The 26,427-nt window shown below is 38.3% G+C and overlaps 1 protein-coding gene across 3 annotated transcripts in view; it reads right to left on the reverse strand.

The window, feature by feature from the left end:
* IL1RAPL1 (interleukin 1 receptor accessory protein like 1) overlaps nt 1-26,427 on the reverse strand; it is a 680,356-nt gene that overhangs the window by 303,636 nt on the left and 350,293 nt on the right. For all 3 annotated transcript variants that reach the window (XM_068179827.1, XM_068179828.1, XM_068179829.1), the window contains exon 3: nt 10,474-10,753. In XM_068179827.1, the coding sequence (XP_068035928.1) occupies nt 10,474-10,753 (280 nt within the window). The remainder of the gene's footprint in view (nt 1-10,473; nt 10,754-26,427) is intronic.

Consider the following 26,427-nt stretch of genomic DNA (forward strand, 5'->3'; position numbering starts at 1 on the left):
AACATCACCTCTCTTCACCAGAGATCATCTAATATTTGATACTTCTGGAAGCCTGACTAAAGATCCAGAACTGCTGCCTTTCTTTCCCTTTTCTAAAGGATGATTTGTAATATTTTTTGTCAGAAACCTTGAAATACTAAATTTATTACTAAAAGACTTATTTGTTGTACTGATGGCTTTTAAGTCAGTCTAATAAATTTCGTGAGTGTCAATCACTATTATAGATTTGCATTTCAGAAAAAATATAATCATAAATTAATTAAATGCCATTACTTTCTTGTATTATAATCTCATTCAGTAAGTTTAATATTTTAAAATGCCAGCTTCATGTCATAACAATAAGTACAGACATATGTCCCTTGACTTTTATATCAGCCACTGTATTACAATGTATGTGATGGAAACACACAAACCGAGTTAATTTAGTTCAGAATGCAGTTTAAGACATTTCAGTTCTATCATCCATTTACATTCATACACCTGTGTGCTACACCTAAACTCCTACTGTACCTGTCAGTCTGCCTGATGGAGCCTAGAAAATAGTTTAGCTCAAAAGCCACAAAAAGCTCATTTTATTTACCTTAGAGTGGGTGAGTAGTGGCATGTGGCTTACCCAAATGTATCCCACATTCAGCCTCCTCCAGATCTAATGTCAATATGTCATTCCCTTGGAAGTCTCCTGGACATGCTCCTAGAACCTCTAAAACAGCATTAGACACTTATCCCCGTATAATGGAATCAAATCTTACTTATATTTTAGCATCAGTTAAATTGCCTTCTGTCCTGAGAACAAGCAGAAATAAAAAAGGAAACAACTGACATGCAGCTTTTTGAACCTAGATGCTTAAACTGAATTTGATGTCCACAGCAGGGCAGATTCAAAATACATTATTAGATATTAAGAGCAAAATTAAATGACCAAGTAGTGGCCTGCATTACTACTAACAATACAACTTGGTTATTTTGAATTCCGTGAGAGGAAACAAAAAAAATCCATAAAAATTTGAAAACATTAAAAGCCACTGTTATGAAAATGAGTGACAGTCATTTTAGTTCTTTGCCTTTGTCTTCCATTTTTTGTAGCATTGTAAAGAAAACAATCGATCCTTGGCTTAAATATCTATTACATGGAATTAACTTTATTTGCATTTTCTCTTTCTCCTGCATTTGCTAAAGAGGCAGCTGTAAAGTCACTTCTTCCATTCTGTTGCAGGTATTTTTTACTATGAATGTTGCATAGCAATGCAACCTGACTATCTGTTAGGAATTTCCTCTCTTAAATTACATATGTAAAATCAAACATCATCGTCATATTTTACTATTTTGTTGAAATGAGATCTGAAGTGTTAACTTTTTTGGTCAGAATTATTAATTTAGTTGTGAGTAGAAGAACCTTGACAATCACAGGGCAAATCTGGTTTGCTGAAAGTGTTCTTAAGGAGAAAATAACAAACCTCCAATAAAACAGTGGAAGCAATAGTCAAACTGTTATTTGTTACGTTGCTGTATTTAAGCAAATACCTCAACAACAAAAAAATTAGCAGTAAAAGAAACTGCATATAACATAAAAGGCTTTTCTTTAAGTCTTTCTTCAAGCATTATTTATGCCTCTCTTATAAGTTCAGAGTTGTTAAAATGCAATGTTAACACCTTCTTCTCAAATACACTAATTTCTTCATATTTTCCAATATCAACATTCTTCCCCTATTCTGTGTCAGTATAGGCATTTGCTATTTTGCCCTCATAAAAATTAATATAAGTCTTTATAGAAACCTTCAAGACCTACATAAAAAAATTATCTGGACTAACCTGTTCAGTTCTAACCCATCAAGACTACTCACATATTCATGACTCCACCCGCTGACCATAAGGGTCATATTGCCTCTTTTTCTACTCATTATCATGCTTGTTTTCTTATTTTTTTCATTGTTGAGTTCTCAGTCAGCCAAGCAAATAGCAAATACAAGCTAGAATTTAGCTTTATGCATGAGTTATATCAACTCCACAATGAGAAGATGTACTCTGCACTCACCTGCTCATCTCCTCAGTATTAGGTATTTGTTTTGTCCTAACAAATGTGGAAGGTGTTTATCATGTACAGTGAAGATGCTAATGTCAGCCAGCTGACCTCCTGCAGTCTCAGGGCAGGGAAGTGGAGAATGAGTAGGTTTCAATCTCCTGACTTTCAACAAGCATTACCTTCAAGAAAATCCCACATTTATTTCTAGAAGCAACTGCTTTTGCCATCTGTACAGAACACTAAATGTAAGCTCCAGCTACCCAGCCTGTATAAATTCCTAATGTTAGCCGGAAGGCTTTTTCAACTCACCAAGCCTCTCTAAGTCACAGTCAAAAATTACATCGATATCTGACTAGCCTACCAAGCTTGCATTTGAAAAGGAGATGGAGCAAACATAAGAAAATAAGAGCCAGATTCCTTGTGGTGGTCACCATCTTCACAAAAAGAAAAGACCTTGGAAAAAGCTTAGACAAGCTTACAAACGGAGTGTAAAAATAACGAAGACACAGTTAATTGACCCCATGCTCTCTATAAACCAAATGACTACAAAGGCAGGAAATAAGGATAGTCCATCTCATGTGTTGAAAAAGGCTCTCCTGAAATTGCACACCATTTCAAGAGGCTGTTAGAGTTGTTATTTCCTTAGAACCATAGGATTGCTAAGGGTGGAAAAGATCTCTAAGATGCTCAGTCCAACTGCTAATGTAGCACTTCCACAATCACCACTGTGTAGCCATGTTCTATCACTTGTTACCCAGGACAATAAGTGGTGATACTGTCTTAAAAGAATTAATAGAATAACAGGCTCTTCTGAGATTTCTTTTTGAGTATTGCTAGCTCACTTGGTATTCCTTTGAGAAAGCTTATTTCTCTTATCCATTGTCAGATTCCTTTGTCAGTAATACACATAAACCTAACCAAAGATCTCATGCAGCTCTAGGGAACACCATGATTACAAACTTTAAAGACAAACTGTTTTAAGACTTGATTTTCAGATACTTCCTCCATTTTTTTTGAGGGGGAGTGCTTGTTTTGTTGTTGTTTTTTTGGGGGGGTTGCATTTTTTTAAATTGAAATTTGATATGTAGTTGTTATATGAATGCTTACTCTTTTCTTAAGATAATAATTTTTAAAAACTCGATAAAGAAATAAAAATATTTATAAGCATATATAGCCAGGATAAAAGGCCCTTGTTGGGTAAGACAGATCTCAAAAATGGTTGGTACCCAGAAATAGCAATTCCCACTTGTAAACATGTTTTACATTATTCAAGATGATGAAGAAATTATGCTTCCACCAGGTTTATGAAAAATTAATTCTATTTCTTTTCTGTGCTCACCATTTCCTTCAGTAGAGCAAAGATTTTCTTATACATTGTGCGTTCAAGATTTCTGACAATTAATTAAACAACTGTGAATACATGAAATATATAAAAATATATATTCTCCGTAAATTGAATTGGTAATTTAACACGATCCTGCTGTGGATGGTTAGCCTTCATGAAGGAAGGAAGGAAGGAAGGAAGGATGTGGTGTTATATTTTAGTTAAATGGTGTGCTCTGTCTCACCCCTCGAAAATGTATGGTTTATTCCAATCCTGTGTCTGTAATCCCATTAGCCCAATCTGTTCCGCGCCCACTTTGAATCTCCCTGTTCAGTGTGCCGGGGGGATGTTTCTCTCTCTCTCTTCGCCGGCTCTCCTGGCTGGTGCTTGCTCAGCCCCTCTCTCCCCCTCCCCTTTCCCCCCTCACTCCCCTTTTCACCCCCCCCCCCCCCTCAGAAACCATGCTTCCTCCCGGGGGTAGGACCCCCAATAAACTCTCATCTAATTAGCACCCTCAGAAGCCGTGTGGAGTCTCCTTGCCTGCCTGCTGCCACCAGCGAACTCACAGCCTTGGGGGCCCCCCCAGGGACACCCCCGGGGGTCCCCTATGAAACGTGCTGCTACAAATGGCGCCCAAAGTGGGGCTCGAGGATTGATGACTCTGAGACCACCACTGCCCCGCTGGTACAGCGCAGAACCCCGTGGAAGACCGTTTCATCACCGCCTCCAGCACCACAGAGTGGTTGCGCGGGGCCGCAGACGCGGCACCATGCGGTGCCATCACCACCGTGCAATCCCACCACCAGCCGGCATGGCCCCGGCCCGGCATGGTGTGGCCCCAGCCCCACGTGGGCCCGGGCCACAACGCGGCCTCAGTGGGCCCCAGCACGGCGCGACCCCAGTGCGGCGCAGCCACAGCGTGAGCCTGGGTGGAAGGAAGGAAGGAAAGGAAGGAAGGAAAGGAAGGAAGGAAAGGAAGGAAAGGAAGGAAAGGAAGGAAAGGAAGGAAGGAAAGGAAGGAAGGAAAGGAAGGAAGGAAAGGAAGGAAGGAAAGGAAGGAAAGGAAGGAAGGAAAGGAAGGAAGGAAAGGAAGGAAAGGAAGGAAAGGAAGGAAAGGAAGGAAAGGAAGGAAGGAAAGGAAGGAAAGGAAGGAAAGGAAGGAAAGGAAGGAAAGGAAGGAAAGGAAGGAAAGGAAGGAAAGGAAGGAAAGGAAGGAAGGAAAGGAAGGAAGGAAAGGAAGGAAAGGAAGGAAAGGAAGGAAAGGAAGGAAAGGAAGGAAAGGAAGGAAGGAAGGAAGGAAGGAAGGAAGGAAGGAAGGAAGGAAGGAAGGAAGGAAGGAAAAGAAAGAAAGAAACAAAGAAAGAAAGAAAGAAAGAAAGAAAGAGAGAAAGACTAAGGGAGTTTTCACTAAAACTTAATTACATATGTTATTTTAAACTTCCCATTTATTATTTCAGGTTTATTTAAATAAATAACTATGTGCTGATAACAATGCATCATTCATACATCTGTGATTATTTTAACTAACTGTACAGGAATTAACAGTTTTATAGTGCCATCAATTAAGCCATAATTGACATGATTTGATAAAATTAGTTCTTTAAAATTCCAGAAAACCAATACTTCATATTTGAAGATGACACATCCTAAGAAAATAAATGTATGCTATCTTACTTAAAATTAATTTTCAGATGATTAAGATAAAGAACTATTTTTTAATAAATTCAACAATGTAATGTCTGTATGTGTGGACGCATGTACATATCTATGTGTAAATGTAAAAACAGAAAATGCAATTGCTATGAATATGAAGACTGATATTTTAAACATAGCTAAACAGCAAAAATAAAAGCTGACCTTAAAAATGAGTTAGAAATACTGCTACATTTAAAGCCTCTACCTTCAGTCATGCAAGACTATAGGAAGGGGAATGAAGCTAATGCAAGAGTAAACAGTAATCTGATTCCTTCCTTCCTTCCTTCCTTCCTTCCTTCCTTCCTTCCTTCCTTCCTTCCTTCCTTCCTTCCTTCCTCCCTTCCTTCCTCCCTTCCTTCCTCCCTTCCTCCCTTCCTCCCTTCCTCCCTTCCTCCCTTCCTTCCTCCCTCCCTCCCTCCCTCCCTCCCTCCCTCCCTCCCTCCCTCCCTCCCTCCCTCCCTCCCTCCCTCCCTTCCTCCCTTCCTCCCTTCCTCCCTTCCTCCCTTCCTCCCTTCCTCCCTTCCTCCCTTCCTTCCCTTCCTTCCTTCCTTCCTTCCTTCCTTCCTTCCTTCCTTCCTTCCTTCCTTCCTTCCTTCCTTCCTTCCTTCCTTCCTTCCTTCCTTCCTTCCTTCCTTCCTTCCTTCCTTCCTTCCTTCCTTCCTTCCTTCCCTCCCTCCCTCCCTCCCTCCCTCAGAAAATTCTGTACACTTCACACTACTTCAGACTTTACCTCTTTGTCTAAATTCTTGTACTTTGTGTTACTAATAGAAACAGTTAAGCATACTGAAGCAGGTGCTCAGGTTTTTTTACCAACTGGAGACGAATATAGATTTGAACAATCTCCATAGATGCTGTTATTTCCCTGTTTGAACCTTGCTGTCATCTGAATTTGAATCTTCAAAGCTGAATATCACTAAATTAATTATAGGCAGTATTTTTATGGCTAATAAGTATCTAATGAATTTAAGTATGTTAAAGATAGAGAAGGTTTTTCATCTATAATATAATTTGTAATGCTTTATTTAAACTTCTATTGTTATCTCTATTTGTCTGTAACCTAAGCATTCTTTATAGACGCTGTTATGTTTCTGAACATGACTTGTTCATATGTATTTTTCTCAACTAAATATTACAGCTTAACAAAGCAATTCATGTTCATAAACATTAAACATGTTCATAAATATAAATCATGGCTGGATGGGTGGATCCCGAGGGTCATAGTGAACAATGTTGGCCAAGGTGATCCAGTTGTTGGCCATCAATAGTGGGATTCCCCATAGTTCACTACTGGGGCCAGTTCTGTTTATATTTTTATCGATAGTTTAGAAGAAGGCAATGAGTGCAACCTCAGTAATTCTGCACATGACTGAGCTGGGCAGAAATGCTGGTCTGCTAAGTGGTACAAAGGCTCTGCAGAGAGTTTGGGACAGGCTGGATCGATGGGCTGAGGCCAAATGCATGAGGTTAAAAAAGGTGAAGTGATAGGTAATGCACTTTGGTCACAACAGACCCATGCAGTGGTACAGGATGAGGAAAGAGTGGCTCAAAAGTGGCCCAGCAGAAAAGAATCTTGGAGTTCTGGTCAACAGCCCAGGTGACCAAGCAGGCCAATGGCATTCTGGCCTGTATCAGCAATAGTGTGGCCAGCAGGAGCAGGGCAGTGATTGTTCCCCTGTACTCAGCAAAGGTGAGGCCATACCTCAAATGTTATGTCCAGTTTTGAGCCCCTTACTGCAAGAAAGGCATTAAGCAGCTGGAGCATGTCCAGAGAAGGGTTGTGGAGCTGGTGAAAGGTCTAGAGAGTGAATCAAATGAGGAATTGCAGAATGATTTGGGATTGTTTATTCAGAAGAAGAGGAGTTTCAGGAGAGATCTTATCACTTTCTAAAACTATTCTGAAGGAGGTTGTAGCCAGGTAGGGGCTGTCCTTTTCTCCCAGGCGACCAGCAACAGTACAAGAGGAAACGGCCTCAAGCTGCATTAGGGAAGTTCAGGGTGGACATCAGGAATAGTTTCTTCACTGAAAGGGTAGTTAAGCACTGGAATGGAGTGCCCAGGGAAATGGAGTCACTGTCCCTGGAAGCACTCAAGAAACAACTGGATGTGGCACTTTATGCAATGTTTTACTTGATGTGGTGCTCCTTGTTGAAATGTTGGACTCCGTGACCTTGGAGATCTTTTCCAACCCAAATGATACTATGATTCTATGATTCTAAATCACATAAATCTTCGCTAAGACCTAACTACAGAACTCCAGTTCCACTGATCTATTCTGCTATTATGTTGGGCAACTACTAGAGACATTGTAATTGATGTTTTCAGGCAGGGAAGGAAAAGAATACATGGAGGAAGTGTTCTCTTGACAGGAACAATATTTCAGCTATTTTTGAAACTTTAAATGCAGAATTTTTGACAGAAGTTACTTATTATTTACCATTATACCAGGTGTATGTAAGATATATGTAATTTCTGGGAGCTGCACTTGAATATATACATTGACTCTTAGTGCAGCCTATCCAGCTATATTCACTGTCCATATATGATAAATAACACACAACCCTGTGACATAACATCCCTCTCTTCATCATGGTGGGGGGGTTTCTAGGATTGACCCCATCCTCTACCACTGTCACCAATCCTCTTCCCATTCCTCAAGTGTGACTCTGGGATGTGGTTCTGACCAGCAGCGAATGCAGCCTGTACCCCAGTGAAGCAGAGTGGTCAAAAATGGCAGTGCTGCTGTGGGAAGCAGCTGCAGGAAACAAAATAGCGGCTAAACCAAGCCAAGAGCAGCTGAGACCAGTGCAGCAGAGTGGCAGCACAGTGCAACATGAACAATTTAGCTGTCAGAGGTTTGTCCATCATTGTTTTCCATTGTCTTGGATTTAGGGATGGGGAAAGCCATCTGTGGGAAGCTCCCACCAACTTGTCTTTGTCTGGGAAAATGTACATGGTGCTGGGTGCAGGAACAGTTGCTATCTTATCTTTGTGTGGGAAAAGTCACACAGAGCAACCTAAGGAGAGTGCCACCATCTTGTCTTTGTCCCAGTGGCCATACAGAACTAGTTCAAGGTGATGAACACCCTTTGAGTGTAAAGCACTGTCTTATGTTGCAGGATGTGGCTGGGGGTGTGTATTCTATTGCCATCTGTTACAGGTGGTGCAGTTATCTTCTGCTAATTTGGCCACCTGTTAAAACCAGGTGGGGAACTTTGCTTTATCTCTACCACAGCCAATCCTCCCCCTGGGAAATATCTTCTGTTAATGGGCCACTGAGTCTCACTGCATGACTGATAAAATTACATCATCCCTTTGTGAGCTGCTCTGCCCAGGGGGAGGAGCCAAGCATTCCTACCTGGATATAATCTGAGTTTGGAACACCACAGGCAGTCTTTCCCCTCTGGATTCCTAGAGGAGCAGCTTTCTTCTCCACTGGATTTCCAGAGGAAGATCAGGCCTATCTGCACCATCACTGGATCTTCAGAGAAAAACTATACCCTTCTACAGGATCACTGCTTCAACAGAACCACATATGCAGGACTGCAGCCATCATTTATTGTGACTGCTACCAACACCCTGACCTACAGGGTGTCATATTCTGACCCACAGGTCATATTCTGACTCTGTCACTGTTGTTTTGTACTACTGCAATTTTTTTTTCTAATTAAGAACTGTTATTCCGACTCCCATATCTTTGCCTGAGAGCCCCTTAATTTCAAAATTATAATAATTTGGAGGGAGGGAGTTTGCATTTTTCATTCCAAGGGAGGCTCCTGCCTTCCTTAACAGACACCTGTCTTTTCAAACCAATATGAGTACCTTTTTATTTGTTATTAATATTGCTGCTAATACTGTGCATTTCATACTCCACTGCTGTTTGTTTTCAGTAAACTGTTATCTCAACCCATAGCCTCTGCCTTTGCCCCTCTCTTGCCAAAGGGTGTGGTGGGAAGAGGAGTGGTTTATTTGTAGGTCTAATTTCTGACTGGTAGCAAACCATCACAGTAGTTTAAAGCAGATTAGAACATGGTCCAACCTACCTCTGGATTAAATAAAAATCCATGTAGAAAAAGCCATGAATACAGGTTGAGATGATAAACATAAAGTATGTCTGAGTAGCTAAATTCAGCCTTTATCTATACTTGCTGGAAATTGCAACATAAGATAATCAAATTTTTTTATATAAACAGAGGAGATTAATTATGTTATTTTAAATTGCATTTTGGAAGAATTGACAAAACTGTTTTCATTTTCATAGCTACTGTTACACATTTATCAGAAAATATTAATCCAAATATAACTAAAAATTCTCTTGAAGGAGCTTAATGTGTAAGTTTTTGTGTTTTTCTTTTAAAGAGAACTGTCATCATCAGAAAAACCATGTTGAGTATGCCATTGGACAAACAATGTGATATGAAATGTCTCACAGGTTATATAAAGAGCTCATAGAATAATGTTTTTTATAAACACATTATTTACTAAAAACCTCCATCAGCACACACAAGCCAGACAGCAGTCCGTGCTTCTCCCCCGCTACCCAAGACAAAAAATCAAAATCAACCTAAAAAAAACTCAGTTAAAAAAAAAGTAGCAGACAGTAAACCTTTCTAGTTGCTGATAAAATCCTTGCATCACTGTACTAGCTGCATCGTGCATTCCTTTTAGCCACTCAGTTGCTCTACACTTTGCTTTTGACTCTTTCTATTGTGTATTTATAGCAATACCAGGTTTATAGTTATCCAGATAGAGAAGAATACTGTAGGGGGCTGGAAAAATATCTCTGTGTAAAACATATTAAAGATGCAAAATGAATCTGAAACCTGTTGCAGAAAGCAGAAGCAGAAACCAGTCCAGTTTCTGGCGATAAAACTTGATGAATCAGAAGGTTAAATTTTTTTGGAAGACATCTTGTACAGAGCCTCTATTATCAGGTTAAGCCTGATGTAATTCTAAAGGATGTATGTGAAAATGCTGAAATTTCACCTTCTGTTTTCCTTGATGCAACTACTTTACATCAAATAGCAATTTTTTTTACAGAAGAAAAGTTAATTCAGTTAAATCACTTAATGACATCCACATAAAATTAAATCTGAATGTAAAAAAAATAAATTATTTTTACTCCAGGATAGTGATTCCAAGAGTGAAACCAGAATCAGAGAAAGGAACAGATGACTTACTCATCCAGTCTCAACCACCTTATAAATTTTAGATTTTGTTATAAATGACTAAATTTGTACAAAAGCAAATTCAATATGTTCAAGATATTTAATAGCAATTTCTAATCAGAGTTTAAAAACCTTCAGGGAAGGGAATGCCAGGAGCAGAAGAAAAAAGATCACAGTCAGAAAAATTTTCTTTGGCACAAAAGTCTCACTATTAAGAGCCTTGTTTCATGTTTGGTCAATTAAAATGCAGTATATTAAAAATATAGTACCTTATAACACATGCATAGAGCCCGCTGTCTTGTACCACTGTTGGTCTGAACCAAATGGAGTCTTCTTCTTTGCTCATTCTGGTTCCATCAAAAGCTATAGGTTCCTCAAAATCTCCAGGTCCAGAGCTTTTGTACCACATCAAACTAAGTCCAGCACTTTGGGCTAAGGAGTAATTAGCTCTAATATATCCATAAAAGAGTGCACACTTTATACGAACAGGTTCTCCCACTAGAACTTGATATTTCTTGTAATCCACAGACCAGTCAGTGCATCCATCAGCTACAAGAGAAGAGAAAATGACAAGAGACTGTCAATGGCTTTGGAAAGCACTATTCACACAGCAGTCTTTATTGTGGGAAAGTATTGTATTTGAAAAAAAAGTCCATTGAGGGACTAGCAGTATGTTTTTTATCCCTGAAAAAATAAATGCATTTTCATGATTATGTCTTGTACTGGTCTAGAGTAGACAGAGCTATTAGGACATACATTGCTAAATGTTGATAACCTCTGAACAGTAACTGAGCAATTGCTCTTTTGTCTTTTGTGGAACTCCAGCAAGTCCAGTTAAAAGTGCTGAAGTAGAATTAGTGTAACACAGAGGGCATGTGGTTCACAGGATGTCACCATCTAAATTGCATCAATCAAATATCTTCAATGTTACCATGTAAGTGAAAGTATCAGAAGATACTAGGACAAGGAGCTGTGGTCTGAACCAAAAAGTGTGAATGTTTGGGATAGATTTGAAGGAGGAGAAGAAATTGTATTTACAATAAGAACAGATGCACAAAAAGTAACTTCCAGGAAAATTACTATCAATAATATAAATGGATTATTAAAGAATATGTTAAACAGATCTTAGTTGGAATTCCTGACTTTCCAGAACTACATTACAAATTATGGTTATTAACGTTTTTTTTTTCCTGTTGAATAACATTAGCCCTTACCAATACTGTCCCACAGTAACTGCTCGTCAGAAAGCAAAATTAAATTTATTTGACATGCTGAACCCCAGTAACATAACTAAACCCCAAGGCCAAAAAACCACCAAACTCACACCCTCGTCCCCTGTATATTTAGTTAAGAATACCAAAACAACAAAAGTAAAAGAGCTATTTTCTATAATTCCTTCCTTAACAAAAGTTTATATTTTTTAAGCAATTTCAACCATGAAAATTCACCATGTGGTTCATACACGAAAAAACTCAGTTTCCAGTCTCAGCTAGTTAACTAGGCCCCAATCCAGCCAGTAGAAAGCAATCAGCACATCCAAAGGACAATTTATTTCTTCTTAAAATTTGTATCTATGTCTCACATAAATATTTTGTCTTTGAATTTGACACTTTATTAACTTTAAAAAAGCTCAGATAGATAGCCATCTTAAAAAATTGACTTTTGAAAAGCTCTATTTTCATCCTAGAATTGTACTAATTTAAACAGAGAATTCCAGCTACTGTGCAAGGTAAAGCAGTATTTGCACTTTAAACTTAGACAATATTTTGATCTGTTACTTGGGAGAAAAATATACTAGATAGTGATTTTTTGAGTCCTTTATTTGGGTAATGCCACAGTACTCATATATTGCAAAATAAGAAAGACTCAGACATTTTCACACTTGCCTGTGTAAGCAATAACCCAAGTTGATCCAACGTAGAAAGATGGAGCAAAAGTGAATGAATTAGAGTGAGTGAAAATTTAGAGTGAATTTGTATTGTGAACAGAATTTATACATAGAGATATTTTATATATCTTTGGACTGTCTCCTCCTGCATTTACTTTTATGACCAGGAAGGGAAAATAATATGTCCCTGTTCCAATTTTCCTACATAACAATTCCTAAAAACTAGTAAGTGTTGTTACAAGGCCCTAATAAGACTTAGTTGTACTCATGCATAAATTGAAGTGAATGGAAACAAAGCTACACTATTAGCTTCCCCTTAGGACCAAAGAAACTAACTTTCATGTATTCCAGGATTCAATTACACCTTTTATCATTTCATTTTTACCTCTCTGAAAGAGCATTCTCTCTCACCTGATTTTATTTCTCTCTGTTTCTAAATCCCAATGCCAAAAATTAATTAACAGCCAGCTCTAAGCAGTGTTAATTTCATTATATAAGTTACCAGGTAATAACTTCTTCATCATACTTTATCATCAGATTGTAATCTTGCTTTCCACTGCTTAATTTAGCTAGTACACAATGGTTTACATTATTAGTTTGTAAGTTATGCCTTCTCTCTCAGGATATTCTGTTCTAATGGTTCCCAATTCCTTTAACATGCAGAATCCATGAGAATATATTGCTGAATAACACCAACTCAAGCTCTTTGTATTGGATGAAGGATTAACTATGCAGGGTAGATGCTACTGACTATTTTTCAGCATGATATATTTCATAAGGGACCTGGAGGTCCTGCTTGATGGAAAGTTGGATGTGAGCCAGCAGGGCCCTGGCAGCCAGGAGGGACATCCCTGTCCTGGGGGCATCAGGCCCAGCATGGCCAGCTGGGCAGGGGAGGGGATTGTCCTGCTCTGCTCTGCCCTGGGGCAGCCTCACCTCCAGTGCTGGGGGCAGTTTTAGGTGACACAATATAAAAAAGCAATGAAGTTGTTAGAGAACATCCAAAGGAGGGCCATGGGGATGGTGGTGGGACTGGAGCAGAAGCTGTATGAGGTCACTTGTCTTGCTTAGCCTGGAGAAGAGAAGACCAAGGGGAGACCTCATTGAAGTCTTCAACATCCTCATGAGGGGAAACAGAAAGGCAGGACCCAATTTCTTTACTCTCATGACTCGTGACAGGACTTGAGGAAATGACATGAAGCTGTGTCAGTGGAGGTTTAGGTAAAAAACACTAAAAACTGAGAAACTGCTTTTCAGCCAGTAGTTGGGTACTGGAACAGGCTCCCCAGGGAAGTGGTCACAGCACCAAGCCTGACAGAGTTCAAGAAGTTTTTGGACAATGCTCTCAGGCACATGGTGTTACTCTTGGGATGTCCTGTGCAGGGCCAGGAGATGGAATCCATGATCTGATGGGTGCCTTCTAACTCTGCATATTCTATGATTCTAGAAATGCCTGCTAAGGATAATCTGATTTATCTATGTATTCACTGAAATATTCATTTTTTGGCACAAACCACATCAAAATGTCATACCAGGTATCTTAAGAGAATATCTACTTCTCCTGGATTCAGCTGGGAGAGAGTTAATTTCTTTTCAGCAGCTGTTACAAGTGCTATATTTTGGATTCAGAACTAATGAGCACCTGGAGTGCTGTGTCCAGCTCTGGGTTCCTGAATACAAGTGATATGTACAGACTGCAGTGTCCAACAAAGGCCCACAAAGCTGATTAAGGGACTGGAGCATCTTTGCTATGGGCACAGGCTGAGAGCTGAGACTGTTCAGCCTGGAGAAGGCTTAGGGGGGGTCTTAGTAATGAATACAAATACCTGAAGGGAAGGTGCAAAGAGCCAGGCTCTTTCCACTGCTGCCCAGTAATAGGACAAAAGGCAATGGGCACATATTGAAACACAGCAGGATCTTTCTGAACACCAGGAAACACTTTTTTTTTTCTGTAAGGGTTACTGAAAATTCACACAGCAGGTTGTGAGCTCTCCATTCTTGGAGATATTTAGAAGCAGGTTGTGAGCTCTCCATTCTTGGAGATATTTAGAAGCCAGAGACATGGTGCTGAAAAACCATTTCTAGGTGGACTGTATGACCTACAGAGGTGTCTTCCAACCTCAATCATTCTGTAATTCTGTACTTTATTACAGTTACCCTCAGTGATAACCTTAAGGAAACATATGTCCTCTTCCCAAAGTGGTCTTTGAATGAAGTGAGCTTGAGAGTGTTTCTCTTCCTGCTTTCAGAAATATTATACCAGTTAAACTGCCAAAACTGACATTCAAGTCACTTAGAACTGTATTAACATTATTACAGCTGGAAGGCTTAATACCTTAAAAATCTTCCAGGAAAATCCTCACACTAGTGAGCACACTAGCCAATGTGCTAATCTATGTGAAGGTGCTAATTCAGTTTTGTCAGATAGAATACAAAATCATCATTCCCATCATAAGACACACTGTGTCATTTTTTGATAGCTGATATTTCAGGAGATAACTGTCGATCTCTGCATAAAATGCTCTCTATTCCACATTAAGTGAGGAACATATACAGAAGCTTAAAAACCACATAATGAAAAGAAAAACAGACAGTCATGTCCTTAAAAATAATACTGTGAACACTCAGATGATGATAGCATGCATGCACCATAACCAGCACTTTCTATGTACACTCTGCATGTGGTGTGTAGAGCACATGAGCATTTTTCAGACCAGAAAAACTTGGATGTATCAAGAACTAATTGAAAGCCCAATTTCTAGTTTTCTTGAATAACATAAAGATACATTTTAAAGGACCCAAACATATATTCAGAAAATTATTTTGATGTTTATATTGCAATTGCTACCTTAAAAATGTTACATGTTAAATGTGTGTTACTGGCTTTGTAAATAGGGTCAGAAAACAACAAAGGTTTAATATTCATTCAGATTTTTTAATATTAAATAGATTGAATATTTCTTTTCAGTTTCATATTGTAACTGTGTCCATTTCTACCTTGATTGGATTTTTTTTTTCTTTGTGCAAAAGTAGGGCATTGACCAAATAAATTATCTAATGTTTCCTCTCTTAATTATGGCTTCTACTGGCACAAAATCAACACCTTCAATTATGGTGGTTCAAAACAACTATGAGGAAAAAATACACTCCATACTTTTCAATGTTTTTATTTATATCGTCGCATCATCAGGCAGTCAATCATCTTTTATAAATTGAAAAATACTTGAATAATTCAAGAGCTTTGAAATTTCAGAACTGCCTTCAAAAGAATGGTTGTAGTCCCTAATCTCTATTTTAATATGCTGCCTGCTATTGCTACATATAATAGCACAATACAGAGTCCAGGATAAATATAATCTACTCAGTTATTTTCTTGAGTGATTTCAGGGTATGAAATAAACCACACTGCATCACTCTCCTAATAATGAGATCGTTCTGCTCAATACAAAAGTGTCTTGCAGGCTGTATCTGCTGGATAGGACCCAACACACTGAATATTTAACATTACTAAGAAGGCCTTCCTCTTAATTTTTGGTATCATATGTATCATTTTCAAGGTAAAATTCAGAGCTGGAAAGGACAAAAATAGAAAGTTAATAACTCCTGGGTCTGCTGCTACAGCCTGATCTCATTCAAAAGCTTCAATTCAATATATAGGTTTCAGGGTTAGTAAAGGTCTTGTTCAATACATTGGTTAAAATCTGATTTGCAGACATCTAAGAAAATAGGTCTGACAGTTAAAAACAGTTCTCCTAAAACATTTGTAAAAGAAATAGCAAATTACCCTAATTGTTTTTCACGTAATGATATTTAATAAAATAAAAATTAGCAACAGATTTACTTTTTCCTGCTCACCTGTGTTTGTAATTCTGTTCTGAATTTTATATACAGAGGATTATACAATGTCACTCTGTCTTTTATTTATTTGTCAGCTACTTCAGGATTTGTTTAATAAGGCATTTGCAAACCTGACAAAGAAGTGATATCATATATCACAAAAAATTCTGAAAAGTGGGCGAGTAAAGAAGAAAGCACCAGGTCTTGTTCCTAAAGCTGGGAAATTGTCAAGGAGAGCACTAAAGGATGCAGAAATAAGATGGCAATATGTAGGGAGAATAAATATGATGGGGAGAGAAATCAAACAAAGGGTGTTGTATACGTGCCATAAGATTTTTGGGTAGGGTGGCAAATAGCAAGGTCAAGAAAACAGGCTTTCCTTAATTGGCTGCTCATTAAACAGCATTTCAAAAGGTCATTGAGTGATGCACAAGAGTCAGGATTACTTTCTTTAAAACCATTTCCACAACAATATTTTACCATCAAAATCACTGTCTGTTCTCTCTTTACCATCCTTGTTACTTTCTGCTTTTTGCTTAGAATAGCTAGCATTAAAAAGAAAAAAAAAGAATTAAGATTTTACAGTTTATAGCATACTCATTAAAGTGCCTGAGCCAATTAACTCTATCCAACATAACACATGGTATTCTAGTGTGGGTTCTCATTATGAAGACATGCAAAGATTGTCTATTTTTGGTTTGCATATGCTTTTGTTTGATACAAAAATAAGCTCTGACAGGAATGAAGAAGCGGAGCTTAAAACCAACACATTATGGAGATGAGAGAGAACATGGTCAATTCTATTCTTAGACTGCTTAGATTTTGTTTTTTTTTCAAAGTACTACCAATATGAAATTGGAAAAATGAGAAAAAAAAAAGAATATTAATACTAATGTTATCAAATTACCACATCAGGTATTTTATATGCAATTAAATTTCTTTTTGCACTGAGTGCTATTGCAGCTTTGCATATTGCTATACTGTACTTCTGTTGGGTACAGCATTTACATTTTGAAAAAGCATTTTTCATTCTCTTGGAAATGCATGTAAAATTATGGTTTAGGCTAAAACCACATATTTTGTTCTCAACCTAAAACTGTGTAGTGGCTGTCAGGAGAGGGTGCCAGTAATGGAAAAGATGTTGAATGACATTTCAAGGAAACAGAAAAATTATTTTGGATATCATCATCTATTAAAGAAGTTAGTTCCTAAAAATTGCACTTTTCCCAACCCCAAATAAGTTGTAAAAGGGGTAGATATGTTAGTGGAGGAATTTTGGCAAATGCATTAGCCCGTAGGAAGAGGAATAATGAAAAAAGAAATCTATATCTTGCCATAAATTAATTTAAAATAATGTTTCTCGGCTTCAAAATGCTGCACTAACAAGAAACAAGGCATATATGCCGAGATATTTGTCTACTTAGAGGCATAATAAGCATGAAAATAACTTTCTGTCAATCTGGTGGGAAGTTTTTTGTCATTCTCTCTTCTACCTAAGAAAAGCCAAATTAAATAGAATTTTTGTCTGAATTATTACTATTCCTTTAATTACCACAAGTATTTTGTAGAAAATATTAAACCACAGAAATTATTAAAAAAAATACTATTCAAGACAGACCAATGCAGAAGCAAATGCTGCACTTCCTAAGTTCCTACTCTAAACCAAGAGTTTTTCCCAGTTGCTAATCCAGTCCCTTTTGCATCTTTCAAATCCTCCTATTCTGTTTTACCATGTCATATAAATTAGGAAGCTCTGCAAATACACACTTTAAAGGTATCCTGGCTGGACGGATTGATCAGGTTCTGCTGGATTGACCCCAGGTCAGCAATAAGCACCCACACAGCTTCTCAATCACTAAGCCACATGTGCAACAGAACAGGGGAAAGAATAGGAAAAAACAAAAGAAAATTCATTGATGAAGATAAAAATAGTTAAAAAAGTGAAGAGAAAAACCCACAAGTGATGCATAAGCACTCCCTCATCATCTTCCACAAGCAGACAAATGCCCAGCTGGTGTCTGAACAATGGCTACCTCAATAGCCAAAACCTCCCAAATTCATTTCTGTTCATGATGTTATTTGGTGTGGAATATCCCTTTGGCCAATTTGGGCGAGTTGTCCCAGCAGTGTCCCCTCTCAATCCCTTGTCCCCCACCCTTGGGGAATAGAATGGGAAAAAGAGAAGTCTTGTGGTGCAAGTGCTGCTCAGCAATAGTCAAAACACTGGTGTGTTACCAACACTTTTTTAGTCACAAATCCAAAACACAGCATCATCAAGGCTGCTGTGAATAAACAAGACTCCATCTTGCCCAGACCTGGTACACAGATCCCTAATCTTCTGTGTGCTTCTGCCTGCTACCTTCTTTCAGTTATTCATTTCCAGCTTAGGGACTGTCTATACATCTACAGTTACAGCATAGGGATGGAGGCATAATTTAATCAACAGCCACAAAATATGAAAGTTTGTTTAGATTAATTTCCAAAGCCTGATATTAAACTGCATTAATTTCTGTGCCCATATGAAATTAATTGGTTCTTCTTGGTTATATTTACTATATAACTTTATTTGAGGCTGGTTCTACATCCTCTGTTTCTTTCACAGAATCACAGAATAGTCTGAGATGGAAGGGACCCACAATGATCATCAAGTTCAGCTCTTAAGTAAATGGCCCATTTTGGGATCAAATCCACAGTTTTGGTTTTGTTAGCACCAAATCCTTTATATTCCCTATGTGGCTATACAAGATTATCTGCAGTCCTTTTTGAACCTTAAGAGCTCAAATTTCTTTCCTCCCTGCTCCCCAGACATACTGTGATTTATTTTTAAAGACAACTTCCACCCAGTCTCACTATCACACAATTTCTATATAATGTATAACTTTTTATGTAATCTTATATATATATATATATATATATATATATATATATATATATATATATATATACATACATATGTTTAGATATAGAATTTCAACATGAGTATGTGAAGAAGTCAAGTCTGGTACATGCTAGTCTTAAAACTCCCTCTGGAATGACTAAACTAAGTGACTGAAACAAAATAGTAACTCAGCCTGAAAAGAACTGGGGAGAGGTTGAACTAAATTCTAAATTCAATTTCTAAAAATTGAACAAGCACAAGTAAGGCTAGGGTTTTTTCCCTTTAGAAAGGAGATTTCCCAGAGAAGAGAATCTTTGGGCCATACTGGGTTATCCCGTTGCATAGCAGATGGCAAAATATTTAATCTCTTCCATAATCTCTCAATTATTGAAACTGCTTCTGCAAATACATTCTGTTCACCAGTAGTTTCATTTTGGAGATTATGAGGAAGATCAAGGATTTTTTCATGTTGGAATTTCAGTAGCACTTGAGTAACAGCTGCACTGCATATCTCTAAACTATTTCTACGAAGAACTCAACCACTTAATACCACAAAGTTGCTGAATATCAGCTGAACTGCGATAACTAAATATGTGAGAACTGTCCACTTGCAGTAAATATAAGAAAAATCAGCAGATTAGTTCATAACACAAGAGGAATAAAATTAATCAAATGACAACGTGCATAGGAGAGTACAATTACCTAGTTGCTGTGACTTATCTAGTAGAAATTTTTTAAACTGCATCATGACTATGTGACTAATACTGTGCAGAAATGCAAAAAATTAGACTGAGAGCTTCAGAAAGAACTAAAACCCAAAGAAACGCTTTATTTCAAACAGACTTTGAATCAAAGTATCATTGTTACTTTAAAATTTCAAAGATTAAAATCCTAAGCATATAATAATTAAGTATAAATAGGCCATGATGTTACCAGGAATATACATATTTTTAAAAATTACATATTTCTGTTTATTATTCTGTTCTACATTACTTTAACTCCTAAAATACTGGAAGAAATTTAATATATGGAAATTGGGATCTAGGATTTAAAATATCAATATTCTTTGTGAAAGAATATATTAACTGCATACAACTCCCAGTGGTTTTGATGGCTGTTTCTTGCCTACAAGTAGTCCTGCTAGACTGAAACTGCAGATATGCATTTATTTAAAGCCATATATGTGTCAGACAGCTATTTGTGTTTAGAACTACAATTAAATAGAAGCTAGAATGTAGTATAGCATTAGAGAGCACAAAGCGGTTCTAGGAAGTTTTTTTTTTTCTTTACTCAATATGACAAAGTAATTTATTTTTCTCAAAGCTGGGAAGAATTTTTAAATAATCTTTAGTGTATATCACTGCTTCAATTTGATTTACTCTGTGTGTATTTGCATGCAAAAATAATTGACCTAGCAATTTCAATGTTCTTGAACAGGGATATGATGTCAATATTTATATCAATATGTTAATACAAATGTATGGTGCCATTAGGAATCTGCTAAGCAAGGCTTTAGTAATCATCAGCAGTTTTGAGAAAGTCCAAAAACACTTAAACACTTGAAGAGAGAATAATGTCTTCTTCCCATGGATGTTTTGGGGCAGGTCAGTGGGGCAGAGATGGACCAAAAGGCTGAGTCTGGGAGGAGGGAAGGAGGCCCAGGGCAGAGTGGTCTGGAAGGGCAGTGGCTCTGTGACTTGGTTACGGCTGTCAGGGCACCCTGGTGGCCTGGGAGTGACCAGCATTGCTCTGGGAGACCGGAGGGAATTTCCACAGCACAGGTCAGATCAGGATCTGCATTGTGCTGCCAGCAGACAGGGGCAAATAATGACTAAAGATGGGGAAAATTCCCCACAAACTTACCCCTCCATGAGGCTGTATCTTCAGCAGGTTTTACTTTTAAAAATTACTGCCCTTGTAACAGTCTGTTCTGCTAGGTCATTACATATCTTAACGAGTTTCAAAAAATACACACTGGTAATAGATACTGGTACTCTGCTTTGTGTACAAGTGGACAAGAATCCAGCTTCTGGGAAGGACACATTTTCCTTCTCTTTTGCATTTCTTTTTAGTCCCAAGAGCCATTTAACATTTTCTATGTGAATCACTGAAAGGAAAAATAAATTCTCGACATTACTCTGAACCTCACTACCAGCACACCACACAGTGCCAACTACCATAATGATTAGGAAATATGTATTAACCAAATATAAGAAATGTAGTCATTGTCAATTTGCAGATCCTCTTTTATACAACCCCCCCCATTATTTAATGGCTACCAAAGACTCTGGGACAACTAACAGACTTTGGGTACAAAAATAAAAAAAAAAAAAAAATCCCATTTCCCAAAACCACAAGAAAACCTTCTATTAATATATAACACTGGGATAATTTATCATCAGATGCCTAAATAAAGGACATATTTTCTTAGTAAACAGAAAATAATTTTTAATTTGTTTTTATGATGTAGTCTTCTTTCCTGCAAGATGTTACTAAGTACGAGCGTGGTAGTTTAAGTGAAAAGGAACTTCATGAAAGACTTAGCAAGAAACAACAATATTAACTGAACTTTAAAGAGAAAATATTAACTATAGTAAATCTGCAATCCAGGATTACAAAAAGTAATTATAAATGTTTGTACACTTTTTGTCTGTTTTAGAAGAACTCATCATAGCATCTGGCATTTTCCTTCCTTTTTTTTTTTTGGGTCCATATTAAGTCAAGAACCTAAAGCTTATGAAAGTTACTGAATTTTGAAAATCTTTGCTCCTGTCTTTGACATTTCCTCTGTTCCCAGATCCCCATGCCACATGTTTGCCACACTTGAGACAGCTTACCAAAGAGAAAGAGGTCACCAGAGTAATACAGTAGTTCACTTCCTTAATCTCATTAGGCAAAGGAAATTTAAATAACTAATATTTGAGTTTGAGAAGAAAACTTTACACCTTTCACCGAAGTTTACTTAAAGGCTTAGTATGAGTGTTTTGGTTGAAGCAAATCTAAAGAAATAGAAAAGATTTAATTGAGTTAGGAATCCAAATCCCACAAGACTCAGATAAAAAGCTTCCTCAGGTACCTTTGTGGATCAGGTAAGCACACTGATGTGCTTAGCTGCATTGAATTTCAAAGACAAAATCAAAACATCAGAGCATTTCCTTTTCTCTACTTATAGTATATTCTAGAATACATTCAAAATTAAATCTCATTAGATAAAGCAAACAAAATACATTATTACACTGAAATACATTTTTGCATCCTGATTCTATGAATACCATAGAAATATTTTCTGATTGAAATTCTGAAAATATTTTAAATGAGAAAAATATGTCATCTTCAATTGAATGACAATTTTTTGATAGATTATAAACCAAATTTTTCATTTTGGTTAAACGAACAGACACAAGAATATTTATTTGATTGTGGAACTACTTTTTCCTGCAGTTTACACTGGGACTCATGATGGCTTAAATTTGCCCTAGCTAGAGCTGGCCCAATGGGAAATAGAGTACCCAAAAGCTGTACCAATGGGAAGATGAGATACCAGGAGCTGTCCCAGTGGGAAAATGAGAGACACCAAGGGTTGTCCCAAAGGGAAGACAATGGCAGAAAGAAATTCATAAACTCAACTCCCTGACTGGATAACAGGAACTTCTGGCAGGGGTTGTTCATAGCCACTGGCTCCTGGCTCACCAATCCAAGAAACCCACTGACTCTAGGGAAGAGGAAGACTGAGCAAGCAGACTAATTTGCATAAAATATGAGGGAATCTTTTAAACAATAGAAAATAGAATACTAAATGCTTAGAGAACCACATAATTGGTTTGTTAGTATATGTAAATAATGAAAAGCATTGATAGTCCTGATGTTGGCTTTGTGGATTTGCCATCCAGCACTCCTTTCTGTGCAGTACTGAATATAAATCAAATATTTCCTCTCTGTGGGGGATTATACTTCCACTTTCTGGGAGATTGGCTTCATGCACACCGTGGGAAAGAGCAAATTTTGGGATAACAGCTTTGCCATGGACGCATTAATAAGACATGATGGTTTTCCAACCATGCTAGCCTATGCCTAGTCCATCTTGGGAGCAAGACAGGTGCAGACAAGACAACTGAGATTTCAAATTTAATTGCTGCGTAGTTGCTGTGGCCAAGATGGTCACCATTCACCACTTCACCCACAAGAACAAGTGACAAATCACAGAGGTCACCTCTCTGAGTCAGCTCCCTGAGCCCTGTACCAGCTGTTTTAGGAATCTGCTGGATCTGTTTCTACTAGCTGTGTGGTGTTCCCAATTAACACCCACGAGCTTAATTCCCCCTTAAGGTCAAGGGCAGTTGATTTGGAGGCACCCCTTGGATCCTTAAACAAGAAATTTTTGGTGCCACTGTCTTGGCTGGGTGGCCAAGAGCAGCCTCCCATGATGACAGTCACATCGCTTGTTTTTCCCTCAGTCCTTACACAGAGACCTGGACATTGCAGCCCCTCCATTACATCCAACACTCACAACAGTGCCCTGCACACCCCCAATGGTGCCCTGCACACTCACAAACTGCAGCAGCACCCTGCACACTCCCACACTGCAGCAGTGCCTTGCACCCTCACACGCTGCAGCAGTGTCTCGCACGCTCGCACACTGCAGCAATTCTTGCATTCTCACATGCCGCAGCAGTGCCTTGCACCCTCACACGCTGCAGCAGTGTCTCGCACGCTCGCACACTGCAGCAATTCTTGCATGCTCACATGCCGCAGCAGTGCCTTGCACACTCACATGCTGCAGCAGTGTCTCGCACACTCGCACACTGCAGCAATTCTTGCATGCTCACATGCCGCAGCAGTGCCTTGCACACTCACATGCTGCAGCAGTGCCTTGCACGCTCACATGCTGCAGCAGTGCCTTGCACACTCACATGCTGCAGCAGTGCCCGGCATGCTCACACACTGCAGCAGTGCTTTGCACACTCACAAGCTGCAGCAGTGCCCTGCACTCACACCCTGCAGCACTGCAGCAATCACAATGGGGCCTAGCACACTCCTCTGCTGCCACTGTGCCTTTCACGCCACACTGCAGCAGTGCACTGGTGCTCACAGCAGTGAGCTGTGCACACACACTCAGTGGGGTCATGCCTCTTTGCACACTTGCAGGGGTGCTCTGCTTGCACACCCCACTCCTGCTCACAATCCCACTCCGCACACACACCTTTCTTAAAGAACCCTGCCTGCAACTTCATATTGCGCCTTTCCAGTCACTGAAGAAATGAACGTTTGTATAAAGGAATTCAATGAAATTAGAAATGGTTGTAAGAGCACCTTATAGCCCAAATATTCCTCTGAGACTCACTTTTATTGAGTGATGCTTCACTCTGTTTGATCTCTGTACAGTCTTTTTGCTACCTCTAATGCACATAGGTAAAGAAAATGCTAGTATATTTTTCAAGATAAGGTCACAGAGCTGAAATAGATTTTGATCTGTGATTATTTAAAACTTCTTCGGGGAGTTTTCAATTTTATAACTGATTCACCTTCTATGAATCTTCACATTCCTCCTCTACACATATAGGCACACTTAAATATAAAATTCAATTATTAATGATGAATTTTCTCGCACGGTATAAGAAATGCCAATGAGAATAAAATCTGAGCAATTTGAGGGTCACTGGCATCATAGCCCTCTGCTAATACTGTAGGAAGGCAACATGTGGAATGTACAAATATAGGATCAGATTTATGTCAGAAGAAAGGAGATGTGACTGAAGCAGACCAATAGATATAGATACCATCATCTGTACAACCAAACATGAATTTCTGGGTTTATGTCCAGATGGAGCAGAGAAAAAAGATCAGAGACTTTTTCTATTAGGAAAAAAAAAAGAAACTAGTTCCATCTTTTCTGAACTAAAAGAAAAAAAATTAAGGGTAATAAAGTAGAAAAAAGAGTATATCAAAAATATGAGAAAGAACCAAGACTGGATAATCCTGAAAGGCTGAGAAACATATGAAAAACAACATATATGATAAAGTTTCATATGCTTTTCATTAACAGAAGTGCTTATATCGCTCCTTGTTTAGTTTTGTTTTGTTATGTTCCTCCTCAGCATTCAAGTTTTTTTTCATGTGAATACAATAGCAAACAAGTGAATTCCTGTAACAGTTCATATTATGCCCCCATACTTTCCTTCTGGGGTACATATAATAATACATATCAATTTAGAAAATTTTCCATCACAAAGTTCACGCATGGACATGCTTGACTGTTTTAGGATGTGTTAAACTTACGGTCTGTTTCTTTCTGGAGAGGACTGCAATTTCTGGTAGACAGATAGAAGAAGATATAGAAAAGCCTAAAATTGCAACACTGATTTCGGAATTTCTAAGCAATTGAAACAGTGGGGAGGAAATTTAGCCTGAATAAAAGTTCCCTTGTGATAATCAAGTTATTTATTTTGCTTGGACTTCCTACAGCCTTTATGCTTCTGGATAAAAGTTCTTGGTTCTCTCTAGTGTCTTCAAGCTGTGTTTAGACACCAGGTTAACTGCCTGAAATAGGGATACAGCAGGAGAACAATAGCCTACCAGGACTCTCTAAGAAGCCAGGAGAAAAAAACCAAAACAACATACACAAATATACACTTTTTTCTTTTTTTGTTTGGCTCTTTTGGGGGGGGTTTTGTTTGATTTAGATTTTTTGGTTTTGGTTTGCCTTGTTTATTTTTCCTGTCTTGAGTAAGGAAAAGACAGCTTATATATTTATAAGGAAGGATAAGGTTGGCTCATTTTACCTGGCCTGCACTGATGGCATGAAACAGCCCAATATTAGCACAGTAGTGCACAAGCTGTTCAGTTTTGTACTTCAGGTTGGGAGCAGTTCTGTGCTAATGAGACCACATAGTTTCCAGACTGGAAAGCTGCAAAGCTCACAACTGTCAGCGTAGGCATCTCCAAGTAACACATAACTTCCACTTCTCCTTTCCAGATGAACTCAGCCTCTCAAAGCAGTCAGAGCAGTTACAGCAACCCCTCATTCATTTTCTCACACACCTTCCCCGGGGTTTAGTGAGTACTGCCATTCATTGTCCCATTTTACAGCAATAAATTAGTGCCACTCCAGCAGCTCAGGCTGGCTGTTCACATGGTATTTCTCTGCACATTAGCCAAACAGTAGGAGAAGCCACACGTCTCTCATTTGACACTTGAGTCTCATTTCACACTTGGGTTTGCCAACAGAGTAAGAAATAGTATTTATCAAGCTTCTCCTGAACACAGTCTTCTTAATATCAAGGGAAAATTGACAGTAAAATTATCTCCAGTTGAGAAACGTTTTCTGCACTGCTATGTTGCAGAGTGTAAGTAAACTTAGTTCCTACACTGGTCATCAGGAGCTTAATTACCACTGTCCTCTAAGGCTTGATCTTTAATGACAAAAAATGTACCCAAGGAAAAGGTTTAATTCTTTTTGTAGCTTAACCAAAGCAAACAACCAACATGAATAAAAAGATTATAGCTTTACAGAAAAGGCTGGTTAATACAAATGACCCTGATATACAGGATTTTGAAAGAAATATCTTTTTCTTTCAGGTAACCTTTGAAATTGAGGCCAAGAATTTTCTAGAGGATTATTTT

This window comes from Anomalospiza imberbis, chromosome 2 (genome assembly GCF_031753505.1).
Source record: "Anomalospiza imberbis isolate Cuckoo-Finch-1a 21T00152 chromosome 2, ASM3175350v1, whole genome shotgun sequence".
NCBI lineage: Eukaryota > Metazoa > Chordata > Aves > Passeriformes > Viduidae > Anomalospiza > Anomalospiza imberbis.